Source organism: Pseudophryne corroboree, chromosome 4, assembly GCF_028390025.1.
Source record: "Pseudophryne corroboree isolate aPseCor3 chromosome 4, aPseCor3.hap2, whole genome shotgun sequence".
Taxonomy (NCBI): domain Eukaryota; kingdom Metazoa; phylum Chordata; class Amphibia; order Anura; family Myobatrachidae; genus Pseudophryne; species Pseudophryne corroboree.
The window spans coordinates 110,090,109-110,113,471 of NC_086447.1; the positions used below are offsets into that span (position 1 = coordinate 110,090,109).

Here is a 23,363-nt window from a genome sequence, read left to right on the forward strand (position 1 = left end):
TTTTCTGACTTTGACAGTGGAATGCCCCACGGACGTGTCAAGCACCCGAACACCTCCGGGTGGAGGCCACACTCTCCTGGGTGTAGGTCGTGCCTGCTGAGGAAGTCTGCTTCCCAGTTGTCTACTCCCGGAATGAATATTGCCGACAACGCCCCTTCGTTCCACATTGTCAGTTTATGTAAATTACTGGCGTCACATTGTCCGACTAAACTTGGATGGCTTGATCTCGAAGAAGATGTGATGCCCGTAGAAGGGTGTTGTATATGGCCCTTATTTCCAGAATGGTTTCCTGACTTGACCATTTTCCTTGGAACTGTTTCCCTTGAGTGACTGCTCCCCAACTTCTGAGGGTTGCATCTGTGGTCAGCAGAATCCAATTTTGAATCCCGAACCTTCGGCCCTTGGTCAGGTGAGAAGTCTGAAGCCACCACAGGAGAGAAATCCTGGCTTTTGGTGACAGACTTATCCTCTGGTGCATGTGGAGATGCGATCTGCACCATTTGTCCAACAGATCCAGCTGGAAGGGCCTTGTGTGAAACCTTCCATGCTGTAGAGCCTCGTAGGCGGCTACCATCTTTCCCAGAAGGCGAATGCAGAGATGTACCGAGATCCGGGATGATTTCAAGACATCCCGTACCATCAACAGGATTACCAATGGAAGTAATACCTTCTATGCCTCCGTATGCAGTATCATCCCCAAGAACGGAAGACTCCATGTTGGTTCCAGGTGAGATTTTGGTAGGTTCAGAATCCACCGTGATGCCGGAGCAGTTGAGTTGAGAGGGCAATGTTGTCCAACAACCTCTCCCTGGATGGTGCCTTGATCAGCAGGTCATACAGGTACACAATTATGTTCACTCAATGTTTGCGGAGGAGAAACATCATCTCTGCCATTACTTTGGTGAACACCCTCGGTGCTGTGGAGAGGCCAAATGGCAGGGCCTGGCACTGGTAGTGACAGTCCTGTAATGCAAACCTTAGATAAGCCTGATGAGGCGGCCAGATTGGAATATGAAGGTACGCATCCTTGATATCCAGAGACACCAGGAATTCGCCCTCCTCCAGATCTGAGATCACCGCTCTCAGAGACTCCATCTTGAATTTGAACACCCGTAAGTACGGGTTCAACGACTTGAGGTTTAAAATGGGTCTTACCGAACCGTCCATCTTCGGTACCACAAACAGGTTGGAATAATAACCCTTGTTCTGTAGATAAGGTGGAACTGGAACAATGACCTGAGTCTGTACCAGTTTTTGAATTGCACCTGTAAAATTCTACCTGCCTCTTGAGAAGCTGGTAAGCCTGATTTGAATAATCTGTGAGGTGGGAGTTCCTGAAACTCCAGCCTATAACCCTGGGCGATAAGCTCTTTGACCCAGGGATCCTGGCATGATGTCACCCATATGTGACTGAAATCTTTTAATCGGGCACCCACCTGCCTGTCTTCCAGGCAGTGCGGTCCACTGTCATGCAGAAGGCTTGGAGGAGACAGAACGTGAGTGTTGTTCCTGTGAACCTGCAGTTGCTGGTTTTCTGTGTTTACCTCTATTACCTTTGAAGGCTGTAGAAGAACATTTGTTCTTATTTTTAAAATTTGCTGTCTGAAAGGACTGCAGAGTCGGAGCTGAGTAGGTCTGCCTAGCTGGGGGAGCTGCGGAAGGAAGGTATGTAGATGTACCCGCCGTAGTCTTGGATAACCATGTATCCAGTTCATCTCCAAACAGGGCCTCACCTGTGAATGGTAGGCTTTCCACACCTTTTCTGGAATCCACATCCGCAGTCCACTGACGTAGCCATAGGCCCCTGTGTGCTGACACTGTCATGGCCGTGGTGCGTGCATTTAGCAAGCCTATCTCTTTTATGGCCTCTACCATAAATTTTGAGTCTTGTATGTATTGTAGGAGTAAGGGATCTAATTCCTCAAATAGGTTACCTGACCATTTTGCAATGGCTCTCATGATCCATGCACAAGCTATAGTAGGTCTCTGAGCTACCCCCGCAGCTGTGTACAGAGATTTGAGAGTGGTCTCAATCTTGCGGTCAGCCGTGTCTTTTAAGGAGGCTGCCCCCGGGAGAGGCAAGTCTGGTAGGAGGGGCATAGAGGGAGGAGCCAGCACACACTATAAATTTCTTAAAGTGCCCAAGGCTCCTAGTGGACCCATCTATACCCCATGGTACTAATGTGGACCCCAGTATCCTCTGGGACGTAAGAGAAATATCCATCAAACAAAGAAGTCAGAAAGGTTTTAATTTGTACTCACAGCTTGAAAAGCAAAGAAAAAGCACATTATAGACATATAAAAGCGGGCATAAAGGAGGAATTGCAAAATATATCATTAGGAATAAATGACAAATGAATATACTCGTAGACATTTCTCATTTGCTCTGCATACAGTAGATGGGGAAAAATAGTGGCTCTTTCATGAATGTGATGGAAATTTGTAGATGCTAAATCCTTACAAACTCAGTAAGGAATGCTAATTCTATATTGGTCACAGTCTATTGAATCATGGTGTATTAGATTAGGCATTGAGGAGATGAATAGCTGCGCACATAGCAAGCAATGTTATACTGTACCCTTGTAATATAGATAAGAGTTATTACTAACATCCTATTTATTTATGTGTGACACCACGCTGATACCCTGTTACCCAGAACTGTTAAATATAGAGGCAAAAGGGGTATTTTCCTTTGCGAGAGGACACACAGCCTTTTCCTTCCCACAAATGGATTTGATTTCTTCACCATCTTCAATGGCCCTGATGGTTGGACCTTGGAGGTAATTCAGATTTGATCGCAGCAGCAAATTTGTTAGCTAATGGGCAAAACCATGGGCCTAATTCAGACTTGATCATAGCCGCGCAAAATTTTGCACGGCTACGATCAGTTACTCAGACATGCGGGGGGAAGCCCAGCACAGGGCTAGTCCACCCCACATGTCTGGCTCTGTCCCGACGCAGTACAAAAGCATTGCACAGCGACAATTAATCTGGATTTTTATTATTGGCTATCCAAAACACGTGACTTCCAAGAGCCAATAAGATGCCGTTTTGAGATCCGAGTAAATCTGAAGCCGCACCTCTCTAGCGATAACTGATGAACATGTGGCTTAATCAGTCAAGCCAACAGGTCAAGTAGAAGTCATGCATGTATAATTGATCTATTTGTGTTAATCTCTTTGATTTAATAATTGAAAACATTTAAAAAAAAATGTTGCCACTGAAATAGGAAGTTTATTAGATTCCGTAGTTTCATATCAGACTTACATGCTTTCCTGCATTCACAAGTGTTCAATAATGCATACCGTGCATGCCAAGGAGATACCTGTAAATCATCAATATGTCTCCCAATAAGTTTATCAAACTCCCTAACTAAGAATAACAAGATATGACTGAGTCTGGTAGCAGTCAACAAAATATTACCTAAGGTTCAGTAAATGCAGAGAAATAAAAAAGCTACAGTATTTAACCAATTTATGAAAAATAAACAATTGCAAATCTTATAGGGGCTATACTGTACACCCCCTTTTGATTTTAATTTCACTTGCTGCTTTTGACAGCGCCCATCCAGAATCTCTTGACCAATCATCAGCCACGCTCTCCAGTGCTGAACGGAGCTTTCCCTTTTCAAGTTTTTTCCCCGGCTGAGTCTCAAAAGCAGTAATTATTGTTTAAAACATATGGAGCTTCCAACTTTTTTTTTTTTACTGAACTAACATTTTGTCCTTTTTTTTTTTTAATCATTAGGAGAGAAACCTGCAACCCCCTTGTAAGTGGTTTGGCATGGCAATCAAATAAATATCTATTTTATGTGCATTCAATAAAATATTTTTTTAGTCTTTTTCCGTACAAAAAATATATGTAAAAAAATAAAACAAAAAAGAGGCAAATTATGAATTTCAGTTAAAAAGAAACGAAAAATGCGAGCTACAATATTCATTCGGTAGCAATAAATGTGCAAAAATATGGCTACAAGTCATACCCTGAGAATTAAGTGCTATAAAGAACATAAGACGTTATGGTTTGCATAGGGAGGTAGCAATACAGATGAGAAATCATAGGAGAACATGGCAAGGGAAATTGTCATTTGAACGTTGCATTGTAAGAATCCTCCATTTCTTGGATGCTGGAGGCATCTGTTGAGTCATTGCTTGCAATAATTCCCACCGACGAAAGACTTGAAATGAAGGAATTCATCCTTCTTGCATATCTATCTCTTATGTTAAAATACGGGAGGTCATTAAATTTATCTTTTTGGTCATCTTCATTACACCCATCCACATCTATTGCTTTCTGCTTTTGGTAGTACTTAGAAAACTTATTAAAAATGATTGTTATCGGAAGAGCAACCACTAGTATACCACAAAGAATGCAAACACTCCCAACAAGCTTTCCATATAACGTGACCGGGTGAGTGTCACCGTAGCCAACGGTAGTCATGCTGATTGTTGCCCACCACCAGCAGGTCGGGATGTTGGTAAGAAGTGATAATTCATCGTCTTTTTCCAGGTAATAAACAAGTACTGAAAATATTGAAATCCCAACAGATAAAAATAAAAGTAAAAGCCCAACTTCATGGTAGCTGTGCCTTAAAGTGGCCCCTAAAGACCTCAAGCCTACTGAATGCCTAGCAAGCTTTAGGATACGGAATATCCTCATCAGTCGCAGTATTTGGACAACCTTTCCCATGTTCTCTATGCCTTCATTTTCGGTGTCCTTGGTGTCTACAACCAAAGTGGCATAAAATGGTATGATGGATACAAAATCAATCATGTTCATGGGGTTCTTCCAGAATTTCTTCTGCGAAGGAGCTACAGCAAGTCTTATTACAAGTTCTGTGGTGAACCAAACAATGCATACTATCTCCACCACTTCAAGGACGGGATCTTCCAGTTCTCGGTCATTGTCATCGAATTTTTGGAACTCTGGCATGCTGTGGATGCACATGGCTACAATGGAAGTCAAGACGACACTTAAAGAGGATATGGCGAAGAGCTTGGCTGACAAAGAGAATGCAGGATTTTCAAGTCTGATCCATACTTTCCTTCGGAATTCCCCAAATTTTAATGTATCAAACATCTCCAGTTCTTTCTCGAAAATAGACGACTGGTCAGAAGATGAACCCACACTGATGACATCACTCTTCTGATCCCAGTCCTTCTCTGATATTGTTTCTTTTTTTTCTTGGTATTTGTTACTACAACAAGAATCAATGAAGAGCTCATTAATACCCCAATATTCTATTTCTTGGCAAAAGGAAAACACACACAGTTCTTCCATGACGTGAAGTTTTCCAGTGTAGTAAAAATTTAAGATGTATCTAAAGAGGGAAGGGTTCCTGTCAAAGTAATATTCCTTGTCTGCAACATTGTAGTCATCGCAGAGTTCGAGTATGGCTTCTTCTGAATGGCAATTGAGCAGTTTTCCAAGCCTGGTGTGAGGAAACCTCAAGAGAGTCCTCTGGGCTACTGACTGCTTGAAACCACCAACGTTCAGTTTCACCTCTTCCTCATCATTTCTAGTTCTATGAAAAAATTCTCCATAAACCATCTTGACTCCTAATCTCTCGCTGTGAACCGGAGTGGTTACATTTCACCTATGTGTAAAGAAGATAGATTTGATTATACACATACATATATCTAAAGAACAGCAAATACATTTAATGTAAACATTAATGAAAGTGTATTTGTGAGCTAGATAAATTTACATGAAAGACTTCACGCCAACATACTGTACACCTTTTCAGCATGCTCTCTGTTTATTCCTTCAGAGAAAGGTGATTTTGCTTACGAAGGTGGTGCTTCTTTGTCTTACAATTCTACAGCTACAGACCTTGTAGACTGGCAAGCAGATGTCCATCACAATATGCTTTATAAAAGCTGTAGATTAATTCAACATCGTGCAAGGTTAAGATTGCCAATTTGGTCATTTTAGAACAAATTGGGCGGTATTCAATTGTTTGAAAAGTCAGTTGGGTATCCCCCCCCCCTCCCCAATCTAATTGACAAGAAAAAACAGACAACCAACCGTCTTTTCAAACAATTTAATCCCCCCCCCAATGACTGGCATTGGACTATTAATCCCATCTATCAGATGTTGGTGAGAATGCAGAAAGTGCAGTCACATAATGATTGCAATTTGACCTCATATGGTCATTATCACAAGGATATGGGGGACATGTATCAAGCCTTGGAGAGATATGAAGTGGAGAAGGTGCCCAAGTAAACCGATCAGCTGTTATTTATCAAACAGTCTATGAAATGACAGAAGCTGATTGTTTTAGGCAACTTCTCCACAGCTTGATATAATCTCCTCCATAAAGGTAAGTAAAGCACTGATATTCTACTGTATCTGAGCATGTGAATTAATATGTTCTGGCTGTCTATACATATCGGACCTCTCTGAGGATCCATATCAGACCTCACGTAGGTGCTAGAGATGTATGAAATGGCTTCAGTTGTCTGTAATAGAGTGGTAACAATGGTTCGGCTCTACTGTGTTTTTAAATGATATATTGGGTTCATGTTTAATCGATAAAAGTTTAGATTTCTAGGCTGTAGCTGGCCTTTCAATTGTAAAAATCTAAGACTGCTTTACATATACTGTACTGATTTAAATACCGTTGTAGGGCCCCCACTCCCTTTCATGCGTTCGTTACATAAATATGGAATGGTTTTAAAAGAAAACTGATGATTCCACTTTAAAACAGGATTTTAATTACCTACCGGTAAATCCTTTTCTCGTAGTCCGTAGAGGATGCTGGGTCCACATTAGTACCATGGGGTATAGACAGGTCCACCAGGAGCCATTGGCCTTTTAGGAGTTTGAGAGTGTGGGCTAGCTCCTCCCTCTATGCCCCTGCTACCAGACTCAGTCTAGAAACTGTGCCCGAGGAGACAGACTTTTTCGAGAGAAGGATTATACACAGATAGTGGCAAGATTCATACCAGCTCACACATACAAGGCACATCAGACTAACGAGCTTGAAAAACTTCAGCAACAGCTGAAACATTACTAGTAATAATGCAGTACGTAACTAAAAAAAAGTTGTACTGAACCAGATAACAACTGCAGGAAAACGAAGCGCTGGGCGGGCGCCAAGCATCCTCTATGGACTACGAGAAAAGGATTTACCGGTTGGTAATTAAAATCCTATTTCTCTAACGTCCTAGTGGATGCTGGGGACTCTGTAAGGACCATGGGGGATAGACGGGCTCCGCAGGAGACAGGGCACTTTAAGAAAGAATTAGGAATACTGGTGTGCACTGGCTCCTCCCTCTATGTCCCTCCTCCAGACCTCAGTTTGAATCTGTGCCCGGACGAGCTGGGTGCACCTTAGTGAGCTCTCCTGAGCTTGCTAAATAGAAAGTATTTTGTTAGGATTTTTTATTTTCAGAGAGATCTGCTGGCAACAGACTCTCTGCTACGTGGGACTGAGGGGAGAGAAGCAGCCCTACTCACTGTGGATAGGTCATGCTTCTTAGGCTACTGGACACCATTAGCTCCAGAGGGATCGAACACAGGAACGCACCCTTGGTCGTCCGATCCCAGAGCCGCGCCGCCGTCCTTCTCGCAGAGCCAGAAGCCGGCGTGAGAAGCAAGAAGACTTCAAAAGCGGCGGCAGAAGACTCCAGTCTTCATATGAGGTAGCGCACAGCACTGCAGCTGTGCGCCATTGCTCCCACACTGAACCCACACACTCCGGTCACTGTAGGGTGCAGGGCGCAGGGGGGGGGGGGGGGGGGGGCGCCCTGGGCAGCAATTAGAGACCTCTTGGCAAAGTGGCATAGATACAGTTGGGCACTGTATATATGCATGGGCCCCCGCCATTATTTTACACAAAATCGCGGGACAGAAGCCCGCCGCTGAGGGGGCGGGGCTTCTTCCTCAGCACTCACCAGCGCCATTTTCTCTCCACAGCACCGCTGAGAGGAAGCTCCCCAGGCTCTCCCTTGCAGATTCACGGTAGAAAGAGGGTAAAAAGAGAGGGGGGGCACATAAATTTAGCGCAAAATCAGTAAATACAGCAGCTACTGGGTAAACACTAAGTTACTGTGTAATTCCTGGGTCATATAGCACTGGGGTGTGTGCTGGCATACTCTCTCTCTGTCTCTCCAAAAGGCCTTGTGGGGGTTCTGTCCTCAAATAGAGCATCCCCTGTGTGTGTGGTGTGTCGGTACGCTTGTGTCGGCATGTTTGACGAGGAAGGCTATGTGGAAGCAGAGCGGGTACAAATGAATGTGGGATCGCCGCCGACGGCGCCAACGCCCGATTGGATGGATATGTGGAAGGTTTTAAATGATAATGTTACTTCCTTACATACAAGGTTGGATAAAGCTGAAGCCTTGGGACAGTCAGGGTCTCAACCCATGCCTGATCCTACAGCGCAGAGGCCGTCAGGGTCTCAGAAGCGCCCACTATCCCAAATTGTTGACACAGATATCGACACGGATTCTGACTCCAGTGTCGATGGCGATGATGCAAAGTTGCAGCCTAAAATGGCAAAAGCCATCCGCTACATGATTATAGCAATGAAGGATGTATTGCACATCTCAGAGGAAAACCCAGTCCCTGACAAGAGGGTTTATATGTTTGGGGAAAAAAGGCATGAGGTGACCTTTCCCCCTTCCCATGAGTTAAATGAGTTATGTGAAAAAGCTTGGGAATCTCCAGATAGAAAAATGCAGATTTCCAAATGGTTGCTTATGGCGTATCCTTTCCCGCCAGCGGACAGGTTACGCTGGGAATCCTCCCCTAGGGTAGACAAAGCTTTGACACTCTTATCTAAGAAGGTGGCCCTGCCGTCACAGGATACGGCCACCCTAAAAGATCCTGCGGATAGAAAGCAAGAAGGTATCCTGAAGTCCGTTTATACACATTCAGGTACCATACTAAGGCCGGCAATTGCGTCGGCCTGGATGTGTAGTGCTGTAGCAGCATGGACAGATACTTTATCTGAGGAACTTGATACCTTGGACAAGGATACTATATTACTGACCCTGGGGCATATAAAAGACGCTGTCCTATATATGAAAGATGCCAAGAGAGACATTAGCCTACTGGGGTCTAGAATAAGAATGTCGATTTCTGCCAGAAGGGTCCTGTGGACTCGGCAATGGACAGGTGATGCCGACTCAAAAAGGCACATGGAGGTTTTACCTTATAAGGGTGAGGAATTGTTTGGGGACGGTCTCTCGGACCTAGTTTCCACAGCTACGGCTGGAAAGTCAATTTTTTTGCCATATATTCCCTCACAACCTAAGAAAGCACCATATTACCAAATGCGGTCCTTTCGATCACAAAGAGGCAAGAAAGTCCGAGGTGCGTCCTTTCTTGCCAGAGGCAGGGGTAGAGGAAAGAAGCTGCACAATACAGCTAGTTCCCAGGAACAGAAGTCCTCCCCGGCTTCCACTAAATCCACCGCATGACGCTGGGGCTCCACAGGTGGAGCCAGGATCTGTGGGGGCACGTCTCCGAAATTTCAGCCACCAGTGGGTTCGCTCACGGGTGGATCCCTGGGCTATACAGATTGTATCTCAGGGATACAAGCTGGAATTCGAAGTGATGCCCCCTCACCGTTACCTCAAATCGGCCCTGCCAGCTTCCCCCATAGAGAGGGAAATAGTGTTAGCGGCAATTCACAAATTATATCTCCAGCAGGTGGTGGTAAAGGTTCCCCTCCTTCATCAGGGAAGGGGTTACTATTCCACAATGTTTGTGGTACCTAAACCGGACGGTTCGGTCAGACCCATATTGAATTTAAAATCCCTGAACATTTACCTGAAAAGGTTCAAGTTCAAGATGGAATCGCTCAGAGCGGTCATTGCAAGCCTGGAAGAGGGGGATTTTATGGTGTCTCTGGACATAAAGGATGCTTACTTGCATGTCCCCATTTATCCACCTCATCAGGAGTACCTCAGATTTGTGGTACAGGACTGTCATTACCAATTCCAGACGTTGTCGTTTGGTCTGTCCACGGCACCGAGAATATTTACCAAGGTAATGGCAGAAATTATGGTGCTTCTGCGAAAGCAAGGAGTCACAATTATCCCATACTTGGACGATCTCCTCATAAAGGCGAGGTCCAGAGAGCAGTTGCTGATCAGCGTAGCACACTCTCGGGAAGTGTTGCAACAGCACGGCTGGATTCTGAATATTCCAAAGTCGCAGCTGATTCCTACGACACGTCTGCCCTTCCTGGGCATGATTCTGGACACAGACCCGAAGAAGGTTTTTCTCCCGGCGGAGAAGGCTCAGGAGCTCGTTACTCTGGTCAGAGACCTCTTAAAACCAAAACAGGTGTCGGTGCATCAATGCACGCGAGTCCTGGGAAAGATGGTGGCGTCATACGAAGCCATTCCCTTCGGCAGGTTCCATGCGAGGACCTTTCAGTGGGATCTGTTGGACAAGTGGTCCGGATCGCATCTTCAGATGCAGCGGCTGATCACCCTATCCCCCAGGGCCAGGGTATCTCTTCTGTGGTGGCTGCAGAGTGCTCACCTTCTCGAGGGTCGCAGGTTTGGCATTCAGGACTGGGTCCTGGTGACCACGGATGCAAGCCTCCGAGGGTGGGGGGCAGTCACACAGGGAACAAATTTCCAGGGTCTGTGGTCAAGTCAGGAGACTTGTCTGCACATCAATATCCTGGAACTAAGGGCCATATACAACGCCCTCAGTCAAGCGGAGCCTCTGCTTCGCAACCAACCGGTGCTGATTCAGTCAGACAACATCACCGCAGTGGCTCATGTAAACCGCCAAGGCGGCACAAGGAGCAGGGTGGCGATGGCAGAAGCCACCAGAATTCTTCGCTGGGCGGAGGATCACGTAAAAGCACTGTCAGCAGTGTTCATTCCGGGAGTGGACAACTGGGAAGCAGACTTCCTCAGCAGGCACGACCTCCACCCGGGAGAGTGGGGACTTCATCAAGAAGTCTTCACACAGATTACAAGTCGTTGGGAACTGCCACAGGTGGACATGATGGCATCCCGCCTCAACAAAAAACTACAAATGTATTGCGCCAGGTCAAGAGACCCTCAGGCGATAGCTGTGGACGCACTAGTGACACCGTGGGTGTTCCAGTCGGTTTATGTGTTTCCTCCTCTTCCTCTAATACCCAAGGTGCTGAGAATCGTAAGAAAAAGAGGAGTGAGAACAATACTCATTGTTCCGGATTGGCCAAGAAGTACTTGGTATCCGGAACTGCAAGAAATGCTCACAGAGGACCCATGGCCTCTGCCTCTCAGACAGGATCTGTTGCAACAGGGGCCCTGTCTGTTCCAAGACTTGCCGCGGCTGCGTTTGACGGCATGGCGGTTGAACGCCGGATCCTAGCAGAAAAAGGCATTCCGGATGAGGTTATTCCTACGCTAGTAAAGGCTAGGAAGGACGTGACGCCTAAACATTATCACCGTATATGGCGAAAATATGTTGCTTGGTGTGAGGTCAGGAATGCCCCTACGGAGGAATTCCAGCTGGGCCGTTTCCTTCACTTCCTACAGTCGGGAGTGACTTTGGGCTTAAAATTGGGGTCCATTAAGGTCCAGATTTCAGCCCTATCCATTTTCTTTCAAAAGGAACTGGCTTCTCTTCCTGAAGTTCAGACGTTTGTAAAGGGAGTGCTGCATATTCAGCCCCCTTTTGTGCCACCAGTGGCACCTTGGGATCTTAACGTGGTGTTGAGTTTCCTGAAATCACACTGGTTTGAGCCACTTAAAACCGTGGAGTTAAAATATCTCACGTGGAAGGTGGTCATGCTATTGGCCTTAGCTTCGGCTAGGCGTGTGTCAGAATTGGCGGCTTTGTCACATAAAAGCCCCTATCTGGTTTTCCATATGGACAGGGCAGAATTACGGACTCGTCCGCAATTTCTGCCAAAAGTGATGTCATCTTTTCATTTGAACCAACCTATTGTGGTGCCTGCGGCTACTCGTGACTTGGAGGATGCCAAGTTACTAGATGTAGTCAGGGCTTTGAAGGTTTATGTAGCCAGAACGGCTGGAGTCAGGAAAACTGTGGCGCTGTTTATCCTGTATGCATCCAACAAGCTGGGTGCTCCTGCTTCAAAGCAAACTATTGCTCACTGGATCTGTAACACGATTCAGCAGGCTCATTCTGCGTCTGGATTGCCGCCTCCAAAATCAGTAAAAGCCCATTCTACAAGGAAGGTGGGCTCTTCTTGGGCGGCTGCCCGAGGGGTCTCGGCATTATAGCTTTGCCGAGCAGCTACTTGGTCGGGTTCAAACACTTTGGCAAAGTTCTACAAGTTTGATACCCTGGCTGAGGAGGACCTTGTGTTTGCTCATTCGGTGCTGCAGAGTCATCCGCACTCTCCCGCCCGTTTGGGAGCTTTGGTTATAATCCCCATGGTCCTTACGGAGTCCCCAGCATCCACTAGGACGTTAGAGAAAATAAGATTTTACTTACCGGTAAATCTATTTCTCGTAGTCCGTAGTGGATGTTGGGCGCCGTCCCAAGTGCGGACTTCTTCTGCAATACTTGTATATAGTTATTGCTTAAATAAGTGTTATGTTATGGTTGCATCAGGTTTATCTGATGCTCTGTTGTTGTTCATACTGTTAACTGGGTAAGTTTATCACGAGTTATACGGTGTGATTGGTGTGGCTGGTATGAGTCTTACCCTGGATTCCAAAATCCTTTCCTTGGACTGTCAGCTCTTCCGGGCACAGTTTCCTTAACTGAGGTCTGGAGGAGGGACATAGAGGGAGGAGCCAGTGCACACCAGTATTCCTAATTCTTTCTTAAAGTGCCCTGTCTCCTGCGGAGCCCGTCTATCCCCCATGGTCCTTACGGAGTCCCCAGCATCCACTACGGACTACGAGAAATAGATTTACCGGTAAGTAAAATCTTATTTTTCTCTTACGTCCTAGAGGATGCTGGGGTCCACATTAGTACCATGGGGATGTACCGAAGCTCCCAGAACGGGAGGGAGAGCGTGGAGTCTCCTGCAAAACTGATTGACTGAACTTCAGATCATCAGAGGCCAAAGTATCGAACTTGTGGAACTTTGCAAACATGTTTGACCCAAACCAAGTTGCTGTTCGGCAAAGTTATAATGTCAAGTCGCCCAGGAAGACCCCACCTTACGAGTAGAGTGGGCCTTAACAGACTTAGGACACGGCAATCCCACCGTAGAATATGCATGCTGGATAGTGAACCTGATCCAGCGAGAGATTGTCTGCTTAGAAGCAGGACACCCAATTTTCTTGGGATCATATAGGACAAAAAGAGAGTCCAATTTTCTGTGACGAGCAGTCCTCTTCACATAGATCTTCAGAGCCCTTACCACATCTAAGGACTTAGATGAAATTGAGGAGTCAGTAGCAACTGGCACCACAATAAGTTGGTTGATATGAAATGCCGACACAACCTTCGGAAGAAACTGCTGACATGTGCGAAGCTCACCTCTATCTTCATGGAGGATCAAGTAGTGGCTCTTACAAGACAAAGCCCCCCAACTCCGACACACGTCTAGCAGAAGCTAAGGCCAACAAAGTGACAGCCTTCCATGTAAGAAACTTGACCTCTACCTCTTGCAGAGGTTCAAACCAGTCAGACTGGAGAAACTGCAACACCACGTTAAGATCCCATGGTGCCGTAGGCAGTACAAAGGGAGGCTGTATGTGCAGAACTCCCTTCAAAAATGTCTGAACCTCAGGGAGGGCAGCCAATTGTTTCTGGAAGAAAATGGATAGGGCCGAAATCTGGACCTTCACAGATCCCAACCTCAGGCCCATATCCACTCCTGCCTGCAGGAAGAGGAGAAACCGTCACAGTTGAAACTCCACCGTAGGAAACCTCTTGGACTCACACCAAGACACATATTTTTTCCAAATACGATGGTGATGTTTAGACGTTACTCCTTTCCTAGCCTGTATCAGGGTAGGAATAACTTTGTTCGGAACGCCCTTCCAAGCTAGTATCAGGCGTTCAACCTCCATGCCGTCAAACGTAGCCATGGTAAGTCCTGATAGGCAAATGGCCCCTGCTGCAGCAGGTCTTCCCGAAGAGGAAGTGACCTCGGCTCGTCTTGTAGTAGATCCGGAAGGTCCGCGTACCAAGCCCTTCTCGGCCAGTCTGGAGCAATGAGGATCGCTTGAACCCTTGTTCTCCTTATGAGTTTTAGGATTCTTGGGATGAGTGGGAGTGGTGGAAACATGTACACCGACTGAAACACCCACGGAGACACCAGGGACCCACGGAGAGACCAGCCTGTGGGTCCCTCGACCAGGAACAATACCGCCGAAGCTTCTTGTTGAGACAAGAGGCCATCATGTCTATTTGGGGTAATCCCCAAAGGTCTCTTATGTCTTTGAACACCTCCGGATGGAGACCCCACTCCCCCGAATGAAGATCATGTCTGCTGAGGAAGTCCGCTTCCCAGTTGTCTACTCCCGGAATGAGGATTGCTGACAGCGCCAACGCGTGTTTTTCTGCCCAAAGGAGGATTCTTGTTACCTCCGCCATGGCAGCTCTGCTCTTCGTTCCGCCCTGTCGGTTTATGTAAGCCAGTGTTGTTACGTTGTTCGACTGCACTTGAATGGCCCGATTTCTTAGAAGATGGGCCGCCTGAAGAAGAACGTTGTATACGGCTCTTAGTTCTAGAATGTTGATCGGAAGGCCGACTTCCAGAATTGACCACCTTCCTTGGAAGGTCTCCTCTTGAGTGACTGCACCCCAGCCCTGGAGGCTTGCATCCGTGGTTAGAAGGATCCAGTCCTGAATCCCAAACCGTCAGCCCTCCAGAAGGTGAGGTAGTTGGAGCCACCAGAGGAGTCAAATCCTGGCCTTTGGCGACAGACGAATTCTCAGATGCATGTGCAGATGAGATCCTGACCACTTGTCCAGGAGATCCAAATGGAAGGACCGAGCATGAAACCTTCCATACTGGAGAGCCTCGTAAGAGGCCACCATCTTTCCCAGAAGGCGAATGCATTGATGAACCGACACCCAGGCTGGCTTCAGGACATCCCGGACCATTGTGGAAGAAATACCCTCTGTACTTCCGTGTCGAGGATCATCCCCAGAAAGGACAACCTCCTGGTTGGTTCCAAGTGTGATTTTGGAAGGTTCAGAATCCAACCATGGACATTGAGAAGATTGGTCGTGAGAGCAATGGACCGCAATAATTTCTCCCTGGACGATGCCTTTATCAGCAGATCGTCCAGATATGGAATGGTGTTCACCCCCTGTCTGCGAAGGAGAACCATCATCTCTGCCATCACCTTGGTGAATACCCTCGGTGCCTTCGAGAGGCCGAATGGCAGGGCCTGGAACTGGAAATGACAGTCCAACAAGGCAAAGCGGAGATACGCATGATGCGGCAGCCATATCGGAATGTGGAGGTACGCATCCTTGATATCCAGGGATACCAGGAACTCCCCCTCTTCCAGACTTGATATCACCACTCTTACAGACTCCATTTTGAACTTGAACTCCTTCAGAAAGAGGTTTAGTGACTTTAGGTTCAGAATGGGCCTAACCGAACCATCCGGTTTCAGTACCACGAAAAGGTTCGAATAGTAACCCTTGTTGTGCATATGAGGTGGTACGGGCACAATGACTTGTGACTCCACCAACTTCTGGACGGCGGCTTGTAGGACCGTCCGTCTGCCAGCAGAGCTGGTAAACCTGATTTGAAAAATCGGTGAGGGGGGAGATTTTGAAACTTCAGCCTGTACCCCTGGGACACAATATTTTGCACCCAGGGATCCAGGCCGGACGACACCCAGACGTGACTGAACTGCCTGAGTCTCGCTCCCACTGGCCCCACCTCCGGGACCAGCAGTCCACCATCATGCGGAGGACTTTGGAGTACCTTAAATAGGTTTCTGTTCCTGGGAACCTGTCATAGCGGGTCTCTTGGCCTTGGGCATACCTCCCCGAAAGAAGGTGTTGGACGGCCTGGCCTTTCTGGGCTTCGTAGGCCGAAAGGGCTGTGATGTAGGTGAAGAAAACAGGTTCTTCGGAGCAGGAGCAGCTGAGGGAAGAAAAGGAGACTTACCCGCTGTAGCCATGGTAATCCACGCATCTAGCGCTTCCCCAAAGAGAGCCTGACCTGTATATGGTAGGGACTCCACACTTTTCCTGGATTCTGTGTCGGCAGACCATTGACGTAGCCACAGTCCTTGCCGCGCTGAGACCGAAATTCCTGCAGCCATGGAACCCAGATCTTTCATGGATTCCACCAGAAATCCTGCTGAATCCTGAATGTTGCGCAAAAATAAGCCAACATCATCCTTATCCATAGTATCCAAATCTTCAAGTAAGGTGCCTGACCACTTTACTATAGCTTTGGCAATCCAAGCACTGGCAATAGTGGGACGCAGTATAGCCCCTAAAGCCGTGTACATGGATTTGAGCGTATTATCAATCTTACGATCAGCCGGCTCCTTCAAGGCGGTAGATCCCAAAACAGGCAACACCACCTTTTTTGAAAGTCTGGATACTGACGCGTCAACAATAGGCGGGTTTTCAAATTTTTTCCTATCCTCAACAGGGAAAGGAAATGCCACCTGAACCCTCTTAGGGATCTGGAATTTTTTCTCAGGGTTTTCCCAAGCCTTTTCAAAAATAGTATTTAATTATTTGTTGCAGGGAAGGTTAGCGAGGCTTTCTTATTCTCAGTGAAGTAAGCCTCCTCAACCTGCTCAGGTGGTGTATCATCATTAATATTCAACACATCCCTAATAGCCTCTATCATCAACTGCACCCCTTTAGCAAGAGATGCTGTCCCCCGTACCCCATCATCACTGTCAGAATCTGTATCGGTGTCATCCTGCATAATTTATGCTAAAGGACGCTTATGGGAGTACACAGCTGGGGGACCTGAGGTACCAGAACTGGGCCAGACTGCCATATTCTGCAGCACCTGGGTAGCAAATTCATTTTGTGCAACCCTCTGTGAAATCTGAGAAATCATATTTTTGATAGAGGATAACCATTCCGGCTCCCTTGCTGGAATCTGTGCTAAATCAGTGCAAATCCTGATTACATGGAATGGGATCATCTTGAGAGGACAAATCCTCTGCAGCATATGACACAGGGTCCCTGGACCTTGCTATTGGTGACCAGAAACACTCCACACACACACACAGGGGATACAGACAGAGTTTCTCCCCAAGAATGGCAGGAGAGACAGAGATTGTAGCCAACCCACACACAGTGCTTTTATACATACACTGTATAAGGGAGACCCCTTATGAGCACTGACTGTGTACCTTAATAGGTTACACAGCTGTTTTGCAGCCTCCTCCCATTCTACAACCCTCTGGTACTGTGAGATAGCTGGAGATTGCTGTGGAGGGACTTGCTTCTTTCCTGGACAGCGGTGTGCAGGCAGAAAAATGGCGCTGAAAGCTGCTGGGTCCGCTCTGAGGAGAAGCTCCGCCCCCAAAATGGTGCTGTCTTCCCGCTCTTCATAGGATTATACTGGCCTGAGGATTGATGCTGGCTGAGATCCGGGGACCCCGACAGGCTGAGTGACCAGTGTGGGATGCAGGCGCTGGCTCAGGGCGCCCCTCACCATGCCGCACAATGTACCGCTGAGCCTCCCGGAGCACAGTTAATACTGCGCTCCTACCCTGATGCCGCCATCAACACACCGGCCCCCCGCTTGCTAGGGGGGGGGCGGTGTCTCATTCACCACAATCTTCAGCTCTGCAAGGGGGTGGCGGCATGCTGCTGGGTTGAGCGATCCCCTGTGGCGGGGAACGATCTATCACCTCTGGAGCTCAGTGTCCAGTCAGTGGAGACAGTGGCTCAGACCCCGCAGGGCGGACACTGCTCACCCCCCTTAGTCCCACGATGCAGGGAGGCTGTTGCCAGCAGCCTCCCTGTAAAATAATAAACTCTAAAAAATAACTTTTACTAAGGAAACTCTGGAGAGCTCCCCTACCTGTGACCGGCTCCTCCGGGCACATTTTCTAAACTGAGTCTGGTGGTAGGGGCATAGAGGGAGGAGCCAGTCCACACTCTCAAACTCCTAAAGTACCAACAGCTCCTGGTGGACTCGTCTATACCCCATGGTACTAATGTGGACCCCAGCATCCTCTAGGACACAGGTTCTCAAACTCGGTCCTCAGGACCCCACACGGTGCATGTTTTGTAGGTCTCCTCACAGAATCACAAATGATATAGTAAGCTACACCTGTGGACCTTTTAAAATGTGTCAGTGAATAATTAATACACCTGTGCACCTGCTGGGTTACCTGCAAAACATGCACCGTGTGGGGTCCTGAGGACCGAGTTTGAGAACCTGTGCTCTAGGACATAGGTTCTCAAACTCGGTCCTCAGGAGCCCACACAGTGCATGTTTTGCAGGTCTCCTCACAGAATCACAAGTGAAATAATAAGCTGCACCTGTGGGCCTTTTAAAATGTGTCAGTGAGTAATTAATACACCTATGCCCCTGCTGGGTTACCTGCAAAACATGCACTGTGTGGGCCCCCGAGGACCGAGTTTGAGAACCTCTGCTCTAGGATGTAAGAGAAATAAGAAAGAGCACAAGTTTAATTTAATGGCGGTCTGATCTATAAGCATGAAATAACCTCTAACTCCTTTTGTAATTACTATAAAAGTCCTCCATACTTCACTGATTTCCAATTTTTTCTGTGATTGACATTTACTTACACATTTTCCAGGCGCCGCTTATAGAACGCTGAGTTTTTTCAATGCTTTCATTATTTTTTAAAGGGTATTTGCACAAAGCGTAGACCTTTTCTTAAACTGTTGTCATATTTTTTAACCTTTAATACAATGGCATAACAAGAGTCTTTCTTTCCCCATCATAATGATAATACGTATTTTCATAAAAATGATAACCCTCCTTTTCTTCATTTCTCCCTACCTTCTTTCTGTCCATAATTCCTACTTTCCTATGGACATACCATGGGGGAGATGTATCAAACCTTGGAGAGAGATTAAGCAGAGAGAGATAAAGTACCAGCCAATCAGCTTCTGTCATTTTAAAGGCTCTGCTTGAAAAATTACAGTTAGGCGCTGATTGGTTGGTACTTTGGGGGTCATTCCGAGTTCGCTCGTTGCCGATTTTCGCTATGCTGCGATTTGTTGCTAATTGCGCATGCGCGAGGAACGCAGGGCGCATGCGCCTAGTTATTAACTAAAAACTTAGCAGTTTTGCTGTGGATCCTGCGGCGCTTTTCAGTCGCACTGCTGATCGGTAAATGATTGACAGGAAAGGGGCGTTTCTGGGTGGTAACTGAGCGTTTTCCGGGAGTGTGCTAAAAAACGCAGGCGAGTTAGGGAAAAACACGGGAGTGTCTGGAGAAACGGGGGAGTGGCTGGCCGAACGCAGGGCGTGTTTGTGACCTCAAACCAGGAACTAAACGGACTGAGCTGATCGCAATCTGTGAGTAGGTCTGGAGCTACTCAGAAACTGCAAAGAATAATTTAGTAGCAGTTCTACTAATCTTTCGTTCGCTATTCTGCTAAGCTAAGATACACTCCCAGAGGGCGGCGGCCTAGCGTGTGCAATGCTGCTAAAAGCAGCTAGCGAGCGAACAACTCGGAATGAGGGCCTACTGTATATCTCTCTCAATTTTATGTCTCTCCAATGTTTGCTATATTTCCCCATAAAAGATAGCATGAGGCAGGGCTGGACTGGCTATCTTCCACTTCTGGCAAATGCCAGAAGGGCCTGTGGCTGAATGGGCCAGTCTGACCACACTGAGAGCGGGACTGGCCGAGCAGCGCAGCCTTCCATCACTCTGTTCAGCCATCCGCCCTCTCTCCGTCCCACCCATGGCTGGTATACAGTGTGTGCCACAAGGCCAGGCCCCCCTGACTCATAGCCACGCCCCAACCCCCCACTTCCCTTGTTGTATGCGCACAGTGGGTTGCCAGGGTTACATCACGGCCCCAGTCCGACTCTGCATTGCGGACACAGCTGCAGATATCACCTGGAGAATGACATAGGCCTCACTTTCCTGGAGATATGCGCATGTGCAGTGGAGAAATCACACCAGAACCATTTTCCAAGAGGTTTGCACAGTGGACGCTGCAGAGTGCCAGAGACTTTGACTGGGCATTCGCTGGCATGAAGGGACTGCACAGACCCACTCCTCTGTTAAAAGTATCTACATACTGTAGCATTTAAGGGCTGCAGCTGGTTTTAGGTGCCATTTTGCAGGGCCGCCATTAAGGGTGTGCAAGCAGTGTCATCGCACAGAGCTGAATGGCCCAGAGGGTGGCACCGTTGCTGCCCCATGACCATTGCTTCTGGTTAGCAGGGTGCCACAGCCAGTATCGCTGCTGAAGTGGTGCCCGAAACACACACACCAGATGTACAGAACCCAGGAGCATCCAGGATGCTTTGGGTACTGTTGTTCTTCCTGGCAGCTGGTAGCCCAGTCCCCTCTATGCAACGTCATGATGTCTTGTGCTCAGAGGGCAAAGCTGGCACAGGGCACACTGCCACCCTATAGTTTGTGGATAAACTCCTATGTTTCATTAATTTCCTTCTTAAGGCCCATATAGACGGGCCGATGTGGGAGAGATGTGTGCTGAGCGAACCGCTCAGCACACATCTCTCCCGCCGCTCAGCACAGCGCGATGTGTGCTGAGCGTGCGGGGAAGACGGGGGGGGGGCGCTCATTTCAAGTGAGCGACCCGCTAGATTGGCCTGCAGGCCAGTCTAGCACCAGCGATAGCGATGAGCGGGGCTGCGCATCGCTATCGCTGTAGGGGGTACACACGGAGCGATAATGCTTAAATTCTAGTCAGATTGCTTAGAATATCGCTCCGTGAGTACCCCCCTTTACTGCAATTTAGTATTTTCTTTCCTCAATCTGACGATTTTCACTATTTTCCCATTATACCATTATAAATCGCCTTTGGACCTTTATCACGCTATCACCCTCTTATATTTACTATCAGCAAGGTTTAGTTATCTCAGGTGCCATGTCTGCACAGAATACTGGGAATGACCTATACAGCTTTTAATAACACCGTTCATGTCATTTGATAATTGTAAATTGATCACTCCATAGGCAATCTGAATTTGTAATGTAATTACTTGATCAGGCACTGCTGAAATGCGGATTTCTGTCCCCCTAAGGGGATAGCGTTTATAGAGAGCTCACAGTTCTTTCCTTAGTTACATGAGATTTTACAAAAGTGAAACTGGAATAAGTTATAATGGGAACCAGACATCTGCACATTGTAAACCAGCGACGGTTCTCTGTAGCCAAAATATAATATTACTGGACAATAAAAAAATTGAGAATCACCACATATGCCTCATTATGTTGTGTCTTCACTCTTCCATAAGGTGACAGGGATGTCATAGCACAATGGGGATGGCCCTCTAGTCATTTCCACCCTTTCAGTCCTCTAACTCAGATGTTCTCAAACCCAGTCCTCAGGACCCCTAACAGATTGTGCAGCTGCACTGTGTATGAACAACTGTCACATTTTAAAGATCCACAGGTGACCTGGAAAACATGAACCATTTGGGGTCCTGAGGACAAAGGGGTCTATTTACTAAGCCTTGGATGGAAATAAAGTGGACGGAGGTAAAGTACCAGCCTCCTAATTGCCATGTCACAGGCTGTGTTTCAAAAATTACAGTTAGAAGCTGATTGGTTGCTACTATATCCACTTTACCTCCATCCAAGGCTTAGTAAATAGTCCACACTGGGGCAGATGTATTAACCCTGGAGAAGTGATAAAGCAATGATCAAGCAGTGATAAGTGCAAGGTGATAACGCACCAGCCAATCAGCTCCAATATGTAAATTAACAGGAGCTGATTGGCTGATGTATTAGCACCTTCCACTTATCACTGCTTTATCACTTCTCCAGGCTTAATACATCTGCCCCTGTATCTCCATCCACTTTACCTCCATCCAAGGCGTAGTAAATAGACCCCTAAGTTTGAGAATCCCTGCTCTAACTAATAATAATTATCATTATTAATTTACACCCTCTAGCTAATGTTTCCGAGGTGTTAAAGTGAGCATAGTGCGCTCCCACAGCAGGCTGTTCCGATATTGAATAATGGTGTCACAGAGTGAATACGGAGGACACACTATTGATGTCGAAGGTAAGTCTATGGTAGTCAATTGGATAATGATGTCTATAGTACCTTTCTAGCTTGATTTGCCAGCCATACTGCTTGAACTGCCTGATCACTTTATACTGGTGCTCTGATCTCATGATAGGACTGATGCTTCTCTGTCCAAGTAAAGTGCCAACACCCCTCCCTCCCCCCTCCCCCCTCCTCCCACTTGTGGGACAGAGAACAACTTGTGAGGCCTTCTGAAAAACATCATGTGGCCCATCACAGTTCAAGTCCCTACTGGTGGACAAAGAGGAAACCAATATCCTTATGTGTAAAATAAGGCTCCAATAGTGATGAGTGCAAAGGAGCAGAATGGTGCCAGAGTCATGTATAATGGTGCCAGAGTAATGTACTGGGCATGGCCGTTGAGCGGCCTTGATTTGGCAATGCAGTGTGGTGGGAGGGGGGTGCAGATACAGTTTGTCATCGCAATAAATCCAATTAAAGAATTCTTATTAAAAATATATACAACATAAATTATTCCTTCCTGACACAGAAGCCTACTAACCCAATTTTCCCTGTCATACTGTAGTTGTTCTTTTAGCAGTCTTACAGCTAAAAGGCACTTCATGGAATGCTAATTACTTTCAGAGAACTCGCTGAGGGCTGAGGAAATCAGATTATTATCTGAATATCACAAAACCTACGTGATTCATAGACTGCCATGGGTTAGTTCATGTCCCACGTTTGTACATGTATACACCCACAAAACACCACCCTTTCTCCGTCTACCCTTCTCGCCCCCAAAGTCAGAAGTTCCCAGTCATCACATTATAAATGATCTTTAGCAGTTCAGGCAGAAGGAAGCAAGTGCTGATCGCCGGCCACTCCTGCTGGGCATCAAGGTGGGCAGTAGCTCGAACATATGGGCTACACTTACTGTAGGCAGAAGGCAGTGAGAGTGACTTGGCTGGGGCATGGCTTAGGGTGACATAAGGAAGGAGTTGTCATAGTAGGAACATTTGCAGGGGCTATTATCGAGATGATAGGAAACAATTATACAAGGTTGCGTGGTATGTTTAGCAGTACGCTGCAGGAAGACCTGGAATCAGTAGTGCCAATGGTCACAGGGCATGGGGCTTTTGTTCTCACGGGGAAGGTCATAAGGGCCACATGTGGCCACGCTGGGTTAAACCACACACAAGGCATAGCTTGTCCAGCTTCAACAGTTGGGCCTTTATGGGTGGCGTACCAAAGGCAAGTAAAGGGGGTGCACGCCCCAGGTGAGACTTTAAAGGGATGTTAATGCAGTGCTTATGTGGTAG

At 47.0% G+C, this 23,363-nt stretch overlaps 1 protein-coding gene across 4 annotated transcripts in view; it reads right to left on the minus strand.

The window, feature by feature from the left end:
- Window positions 1–2,230: 2,230 nt before the first annotated feature.
- Window positions 2,231–23,363, minus strand: part of KCNS3 (potassium voltage-gated channel modifier subfamily S member 3) — a 196,071-nt gene continuing 174,938 nt past the window's right edge. For all 4 annotated transcript variants that reach the window (XM_063915344.1, XM_063915342.1, XM_063915340.1 and 1 more), the window contains one exon: window positions 2,231–5,596. In XM_063915344.1, coding sequence (XP_063771414.1) covers window positions 4,084–5,550 — 1,467 coding nt within the window. In that variant the 5' untranslated portion in view covers window positions 5,551–5,596 and the 3' untranslated portion in view covers window positions 2,231–4,083. The remainder of the gene's footprint in view (window positions 5,597–23,363) is intronic.